Below are 8,583 nucleotides of genomic sequence, written 5' to 3' on the forward strand. Positions count from 1 at the left end.
GAGTCTGTAGAGTCGATCTGTTGTCATGACTCGTCACGTTGATGTTGATGGACGTGCTTCTTGCTTTTCTGGGGCTGTTTCGGGGCGGGGTTGCGGGGTGTAGTCGGTCACTCTGGTCTTCTGGGAGAGCTGGGTCAGAAGGGAGAGAGGGGGCACCAGGGTCTCCGGGGCGTTCCCGGACCACCAGGACCTCCCGCCACTGGACAGCAACAAGGTCAGTACCAAACCTTTATATAACACCACTAAACGTCGTAGACTGAAGACCCATCTCTTCAGGTTACACCTTAACTGCTCCTCCTGAGACATCTTCTGCCCCTCAGCACTACGTCTCCTAAAGACACCCGCTTTCCCCTCTACTGTGTTCCCTAAAAACTTCTATTGCCCCCCTTGTACTGTTTCTCTGTTTCTCCAGTGTAAAAAAATAAAAAAAATAAAGGTTTTAGAAGAAGGTGATAGGAGAAGGTTTTTCCTTCTATCAATGGCCCCGGGCCTGAGCTGGATTACTCTTCCTGCTACGACTGGTGGACTGATGATTCACTTGCTTAGTATTCAAATGTATTGATTGTAAGTCGCTTTGGAATAAGGCGTCTGCTAAATGCCAAAAATGTAAAAAAATGGAAAATATCAGTATCAAACTCTCCTTCAACACAGCAACAACATTACAACCAAACCCTCATATACTTAGAACATATACTTAGAACTTAGAACCCTCATATAACATTCCAACAAGATCAGTATCCAAGCCTCATTCAACATAGTGACAGGGTCAGTATCAAACTCTCATATAATAACACAGCAACAGACTAGCCTCGACTCTGAAACCTCCAAAAATATAGTTTTCATGGGGGCATGTAATGTAATAGACTGTGGTCCTCCTCGCTACTAAACTCTCCTCTCCTGTCCCCCTCTTCCCTCCTCATTCCCACAGTGCATCTCTTTGGGCAGTTTGGGCCGAGGGGACTGGATGGAGAGAAGGGCCCACCTGGGGAGCCAGGTACCCCTGCCAAACACCCCGGACCCCCAGGGTTTGACGGGCTTCCTGGGGTCAGGGGTCATCTCGGAGCCAAAGGATCATGTGAGTGGGAGACACATAGACGAAAGGTCCATTGTTGTTGTTGTTGTTGTTGTTGTTGTTGTTGTTGTTATAATGTGTCTTCAAAGTGAGTAGCTCTCGAATAAATAAATAAACCTGAATATTAACATAGTACTACCCATGTGATAGCCATAACTGTGTGTGTGTGTGTGTGCGTGTGCGTGTGTGTGTGCGTGTGCGTGTGTGTGTGTGCGTGTGTGTGCGTGTGTGCGTGTGTGTGTGTGTGTGTGTGTGTGTGTGCATGCGTGTGTGCGTGTGCGTGTGTGTGTGTGTGTGTCTGCAGGGGACGACCACTTTAGGGGACCAGAAGGGGAGATCGGACGGCCAGGCTATGCAGGCAAAAAAGGAGAAAGTGGTAAGTGTTCAGATTCCAAACATGTTCACCTATCTGGCACATTTGCACTACTAGATCATGAGGGTTGTGCACATTCCATATCAGTTATTAGGTCATGAGCTTAGAATGATAAGGTTCTATCTCCGTTTAGGGTAGTTCAGAGATATTGAGCGTCAAAGTTTTTACATTCCATTATGTTTTGTGAGATGGAACCTTTGTATTTTATGAATTACTAACCAAAAAAAAAATCAACATTTTTTAAATAACACCACACAGGCATTAATAAACACCTAATGGATCAAATTATGTAAAAAACTCAATTTTGACTAAAAATGGAGATAGAACCTTATAATTCTAACGTCACGATGTGTGTTTGTTTACAGGTGACCACGGCTTGTGTGAGTGTGACTCTGTCCACTCCCCCCCTGGCCTGCCTGGGCCGGGTGGTGAGCAGGGAGACGCTGGCATGAGTGGCGAGTTCGGCCAGCAGGGAGACCAAGGGCAGCCAGGACCCCGAGGTGTCGATGGAACGTCTGTAAGGAAAAAACACACTCAACTGACTAATCAGCTGGAGAAGACAGACCTCGTTACAAATGATCGTGTTATGCAAATCGAACTCGTTACAAATGATCGTGTTATGCAAAAGATACTGTTACCCTTAACTCTATCTTAGTAGAAATTGATTCATTAACCCTCCATACTTGCCGCCATTGGTGTGTGAATGTGTGTGTGATTGGGTGAATGAGAGGCCGTTGTAAAGCGCTTTGGAGCAGCTTTGGAGCAGCAAAAAAGGCGCTATATAAGTGCAGTCCATTTACCATTTACCATTTACCATTTACCATACACTACAGGGGTTTCCTGGTCCTGCGGGAGTGACCGGTCCAAAGGGCTTGAAGGGACAGACGACAGAGGCTAAACGGAAAGGTAACGTCCTGACTGGAACATCCTGATTCATTCACGTCATAACGCCAGTAGACACCAGTAACACCAGTAGACAGTAACACCAGTAGACACCAGTAGACAGGGCAGTGGTGCATGTGAGGTACTGACTGACGCTGAAGAGAGTTCAACATTAAAGGGCCAATCTGGGATTGGGGCGGTTGGGGCGGCTGTGGCGCAGGAGGTAGAGTCGCCGTCTAATGATCACAAGGTTGGCAGATCAGCGGTTCGAGCCCCGGCTGGCCACATGTTGAGGTGTCCTTGGGCAAGACACTGAACCCCAAAATTGCTCCCAGTGAGCGGGCCCGGCCGGCGCCTTGCATGGCAGCTTGCCGTCATTGGTGTGTGAATGTGTGTGTGAATGGGTGAATGAGAGGCCGTTGTAAAGCGCTTTGGAGCAGCTTTGGAGCAGCAAAAAAGGCGCTATATAAGTGCAGTCCATTTACCGTAGGTCTTTTGACTTGAATGTATGATAGCCGTTGATTCTTGAAGATTATATTATTCATAAATGCCTCATGAGCTTAGTTGAACTATGTTACCCCATCAGAACCCAATATCTACGCCTGTTTTACTCCATTGTTAGTAAACAATGTCATTGTAATCTAACACTGTATAACTATGGTTAAAATCATAATCACTTTGATCTCATGGATGGTCAGTCCTTGCGTCCATATCTCCGTCTTTCTATACACCTGAGAAGGGTTACGTTTCTCCAGCCAAGAAAATTGGTGAGTGACTGTTTTGCTGCTGCTGTTAGAATCCCAGATTGCCCCTTTATAGGAAGGAACAAGTCAGTCGTAGATTCATACAGTGGATTATAACACCCCTCCATGGATGCGTGTGGTTCGAGTGTGTTAACGTGGGATCTCTGGGTGGGATCTCTACAGGATCATCTGGAGACCCAGGGACCGTGGGCGTGTCTGGCGACCCAGGACTGCAAGGTTTCCCTGGGAGAAGTGGCATCCCCGGACACCTTGGGAACCAAGGCCTTCTAGTAAGTACCAAGCAGTGCATTGCCCCTCCCCTGAAGAAACAGTCTCTGTTTGACACCATCATATACGTACTGTAGTCTCGAACCTTGTCCTGTCTTGCACCTGTCCTGCTGTATACCGTGCTCCACTGTACCAAACCAAATTCCGAACATGTTTACATGTCATGGCAATAAAGTCTTCTGATTCTGATTCTGTCCATCAGGGAGACTGGTGGAGGTAGAAATGTAACTGTAATGCGTGGAATGGAATGGAATGCGGAATGGTATATTTGATACCCTTCCTCAGTCCATTCAGTGCATTAAATGAGCCGTTGTCCGATTTCTACCTCCACCAGCCTCCACCCCCATCGTCGTACGTCATACGACATGCTTATCCTGTGTTCCTTGTTTTAGGGGGATGGATTCCTTGGAGATAAGGGTGGTCAGGGTCAGCCCGGTCGGCCTGGTTTCGCGGGTCAGATCGGAGAACCGGGGAGGGTTCTAGGTGCCTCCAAAGGGAACCCCGGGTTGCCAGGCGCTGCTGGGGAACCGGGTTATGACGGGGTCCCAGGAATCCCAGGACTCCCTGGCACCTCAGGTGTGTGTCACGTCTCTCTGTCTCTCTTTCTCTGTCTCTCTCTCTCTCTCTCTCTAATTTTCTTCATCCCTCTCTCATATTTATACCTCTGTAAATATGAGACTAAGACCACTAATCTTTGACCCATTCCTTCGCCCGTTCGTTCACTCTACTCTTCCTCCTTTCCGTTCACTCTCTCTCTCTCTCTCTCTCTCTCTCTCTGTTGTTTGTGAGCAAAGCAGAAAGAAGTACATTCTAATGCCTTGTTGTCCTGCCGTATAGAGTATGGGAGTGTCATGTACCTGGTGTGTATCGGTACATGTGATGTGAATGTCTACTTCCTCTCTGGTGACATTCCATGTTCCGGTTGCTTCCATATCTCTGGTGATGTCTGGCTCTCCTAAACGAGTCCTGATGCCGTTTCTGCATCCCTCAAACCAGCCGTGACACTGCTTGTTTGAGACCATTACCCCTTCCTGTTTCTAACCCTCATCTCGAACGCCTCTCTCTCTATGATTCTCTCTCTCTCTCTCTCTCTCTCTCTGTCTCCACTCTCTCTCTTTCTACCCCTCTCTCTCTCTCTCATTTGCCATTGCAAGGCGGCTGCATTCCCAGAGGAGATGGAGGACAGAACGATATAACAGGTAGCTGGAATAACAGCAACTTCATTACAGAACCTTTGGGTACTTTTCTACTTTTGCTTTGCCTCCGTTGGCCTTGCCTGCTTGGGTGAGATGACAGAAATTAGAGTTAAGCGCATTCATTGTTTACAATAACACTGTACCTGTGTATTCGGAGCGGGTTTTCGTTCCTTCCGTTCTAGTTCATAGTCTCGTCTTCAATTACAAGGCTTGCGTATGAATTGTTGTGAAGGCTTGTGTATGGATAAAGTATTTTTGGGTTGCTATGCATCTGAACCACACAACCACACGCTGGGCAACAGCACCATCGTGACGTTAGAATTATAAGGTTCTATCTCCATTTTTGTCAATATCTCTGAACTACCCTAAACGGAGATAGAAGAACCTTATAATTCTAAGCTCACGTAGTCACAGCAAACAGGCAAAAAGCACAGTAGTCTAGAAGTTTCCACAGATTTGTATGTGATGTGGAATTGAGCTTCATTAAACCGGGCAGACAGCTGATCCAAAATGGCCGCAGTGAAGAAGGTCACTCCCACAGGAAGTGCCGATGTTTGTCTAATAGGTTTTTGTTTTCACACAGGCGCATGCGACGGCGTCGACGGACCCCAAGGCGTGCGAGGACTGCCAGGACCCGACGGGTTAGAAGGTTTCCCAGGTAACAGAACCTTTATGGTTGGCAGATCGGCGGTTCGAGCCCCGGCTGGCCACATGTCGAAGTGTCCTTGGGCAAGACACTGAACCCCAAAATTGCTCCCAGTGAGCGGGCCGGCGCCTTGCATGGCAGCTTGCCGCCATTGGTGTGTGAATGTGTGTGTGAATGGGTGAATGAGAGGCTGTTGTAAAGCGCTTTGGAGCAGCTTTGGAGCAGCAAAAAAGGCGCTATATAAGTGCAGTCCATTTACCATTTACCATTTAAGTTATGTTTTCTCTGTGTACCACATGTACAAAAGAAGAGATTTGGTGAGGCTGCATTCTCATTTTATGCACCCAAATTGTGGAACGCACTGCCAGTTTACATTAGGGATGCAACCTCAGCAAATATGTTCAAGTCAAGACTAAAAACCCATCTTTTTAATATTGCCTTTAAATGACTAAATAATGAAATGATGGTTATATAATGATTAAAGCACTTTGAGCTGCAACGTTTGCAGGAAAAGCGCTATACAAATAAAAAAGTTATTATTATTATTATTATTATTATTATAAGTTGAGCTTGAGCTCTACAGTAAAAAAAATGCCTAATGGAAAATTATAAACCTGAATTCGATTTAACCTCCTTTGTTTGTATGTTTGAATGTGTTAGGACTTACAGGTCGCAAGGGGGCAGCAGGAACACCTGGTGGGGACGGCGGCAAAGGAGAGGCAGGAGAGCAGGGGCGAGGAGGGTCCCCCGGGAAAGCAGGTGAGGAGTGATAGAACCCTGCTATCTCATAGCACTAAAACAATGTTTGCGATAAATTCCCTGTCAACTTGAGATAATAATACGTTACAAGTGTAGACTCGTGTCATAGTAGTATTCGTGCCTGTACGCTAGACTAGTTACAGGAATACGATGTATCCTAATTCATACTGCTACTTCTCTGTGGATACTTGTGGGGAGGATGTGAGGGGACATTTACTCCGGTCCAGTTCAGCACAGTGTGGTTCTTCTTCTTGCATCCTTTCTGGTGTCCTTGGGAGATGTTTAATGGTCTGGTGGTTCTCTGTCCACAGGTTTCGTTGGCCAGCGTGGAGACTTGGGTCTGCCCGGCACCAAGGGTTCTGTTGGAAACCCCGGTGTCCCAGGTGTCGTGGGTCGGGACGGGCCACAGGGGGAGAGGGGTCCGCACGGGCTGATCTTCGGGGCGTCGACGGGAAACCCAGGAGAAACGGGTCTCCGGGGGCTGCAGGGGAACAAAGGCCTCAGCGGAGATGGTGGAGATGAGGGCTACCCAGGCGAGACACACGTTCACATTCATACATAGTCTCGGAAAAAAATTATGAATTAATTATCTAAACTGTACAAAGATCATGTCTTTACTGTGCATTGTAGCTGGTTTAATGATACCATGAGTTGAAGTTTGTTTTCTCTTCTTTCTCTCTCTCTGTCTGTGGCTCTCTGTGCGTGCGTGTGTGTGTGTGTGTGTGTGTGTGTGTGTCTGTCTGTCTGTCTGTCTGTCTCTCTCTCTTTCCCTCCCAGGGATGGGTGGCATGCCTGGTATGATTGGTTTGAAGGGGAACAGTGGTCCTCCCGGCCTCCAGGGGGAGGTAGGGAGACCAGGACAGACAGGGCAGTACGGCTACCCAGGCGTGCCGGGAACAGCAGGCGTCCCCGGACCCCAAGGAGGCGTCGGAGAACCAGGTGAAGGACAGACGCAGACGGGTGTATTCCTACTATGCTTTTATTGTTTTGAAAAAAGAAGCTCCTGGACTTCAAAGCTAATAATCGTGTGTGTGTGTGTGTGTGTGTGTGTGTGTGTGTCTTCCAGGCTCCACAGGGGTGAGCGGTGACCAGGGGGACCGTGGCCTGCCTGGTCAACCTACAGGGCTGAAGGGGACCCTGGGGTACTACGGGGAGATCGGCTCCAAGGGATACAGCGGACCGCTGGGCGACCCAGGAGTGCCGGGCCAAACCGGATTCTCTGGGCTTCCAGGACTTAAGGGTTAGTCCTGTCCTGGCACACAGCAACAGCAGCAGCAGAAATAGCAGCAGAAATAGCCCGATTCTGTTCACATAACAAGGTTACTGTGTTGAAAGTGGTGTAGTCTAGTTTTTTCTAGTGGGTATACTGTGATTTTTCCCTCCCAGCCTCATATCGTTCATTTCGGAACGCCATAAAATTAAATCTGCGCTCCCTGTCTAACGTTATACTGTATATCTAACATTACATGTTATAAGGCTGATCTGTGCATGATAGTGCTGCATTTTTACATATTTCATGTCGCATCTCCCCCCGTTGATGGTATATGACGCTATAGTCAGTCTCAAGCACCAAAAGTCAAGTGCTTCGTAACACAGACGGGGTGAATTTTATGAATGAAAGTGAAAGTTCTGTCACAAAGCGCCGTTACGTATCCTCACACATTTCTAAGTGGGTATATGGAAATCCTTGGCCTTTCCTAGTGGGTATACGGCGTAGTCCTGCGTATCACGTAGACTACACCACTGTGTGTTGAGTCTTGTAGCGTAGATTAGAGTGGATCATCATGCGGTGTGTCCTGTGCCCAGACGGCGTTCTGACGTTCTTCTGAGAGGATTATTGTTTTCAACCTGGTCATTTCCTGCTTTTCCAGGGGTCAAAGGCTCTCAGGGCATGTCTGGGTTCGAAGGGAACACCGGTGACGCAGGCTGGAAGGGCTTCTCAGGCCAGAAGGGAGAGGGCGGGGTAATAGGATTCCTTGGTCCCAAAGGAGCACTTGGAGGCGGTGGCGCCAAAGGTGAGAAAACCTAGACTATCAGATTTGTCTGTGTTTCTGTGATATATCTCTCTCACTCTCTCTCTGTCTCTCTCCTTCTCTCTTTCTCACTCTCTCTCTTTCTCTCTCTCTCCTTCTCTCTCTCTATTCTCTATTCTCTCTTTCTCTCTCTCTCTCTCTCTCTCTCTCTCTCTCTCTCTCTCTCTCCCTCCAACTCGTTGCTCTTCCTCTCCATTTTCACTCCACGCTTTCGCCTCTCTCTCCTTCCTTCTTATATGTGACTCACTGTGCCCCCCCCCGCCCACCCTTCTGTTTCCTAGGTGACCGTGGTCTGAGGGGCCCCCCAGGTGAGAAGCCTCAGATCCCCCGTCAGATCATCGCAGACATGAAAGGAACCAAGGGGGAATACGGAAACGATGGAGAATCTGGATTCACCGGACCGCGAGGTGAGTGTAGTAGTACCTTCACTCTCCTCTTTCTCTCCTTTCATCCTCCCCTTCATTTACTCCCCTCTCCTCCTCCTCCTCCTCCTCTCATCCTCCTCTCCTCCTCCTCTCATCCTCCTCTCCTCCTCCTCCCCCACAGGTCCTAAAGGTTTCCCTGGTGTTCCGGGTCACGAGGGCGTCCACG

The 8,583-nt window shown here is 48.3% G+C and overlaps 1 protein-coding gene across 1 annotated transcript in view; it reads left to right on the forward strand.

The window, feature by feature from the left end:
* LOC308175430 (uncharacterized protein) overlaps positions 1-8,576 on the forward strand; it is a gene marked incomplete at both ends in the record, with an annotated part of 12,697 nt that extends 4,121 nt beyond the window's left edge. The window contains 15 exons of the mRNA XM_080551099.1: positions 929-1,075; positions 1,377-1,448; positions 1,811-1,962; positions 2,279-2,351; positions 3,254-3,360; positions 3,751-3,934; positions 4,513-4,557; positions 5,138-5,212; positions 5,861-5,959; positions 6,271-6,492; positions 6,737-6,898; positions 7,026-7,199; positions 7,831-7,974; positions 8,274-8,399; positions 8,539-8,576. Of these exons, the coding sequence (XP_080407225.1) occupies positions 929-1,075; positions 1,377-1,448; positions 1,811-1,962; positions 2,279-2,351; positions 3,254-3,360; positions 3,751-3,934; positions 4,513-4,557; positions 5,138-5,212; positions 5,861-5,959; positions 6,271-6,492; positions 6,737-6,898; positions 7,026-7,199; positions 7,831-7,974; positions 8,274-8,399; positions 8,539-8,576 (1,820 nt within the window). The remainder of the gene's footprint in view (positions 1-928; positions 1,076-1,376; positions 1,449-1,810; positions 1,963-2,278; positions 2,352-3,253; positions 3,361-3,750; positions 3,935-4,512; positions 4,558-5,137; positions 5,213-5,860; positions 5,960-6,270; positions 6,493-6,736; positions 6,899-7,025; positions 7,200-7,830; positions 7,975-8,273; positions 8,400-8,538) is intronic.
* Positions 8,577-8,583: the final 7 nt, after the last annotated feature.

Source organism: Nansenia antarctica (genome assembly GCF_963989245.1).
Source record: "Nansenia antarctica genome assembly, contig: SCAFFOLD_1003, whole genome shotgun sequence".
Lineage (NCBI taxonomy): Eukaryota > Metazoa > Chordata > Actinopteri > Argentiniformes > Microstomatidae > Nansenia > Nansenia antarctica.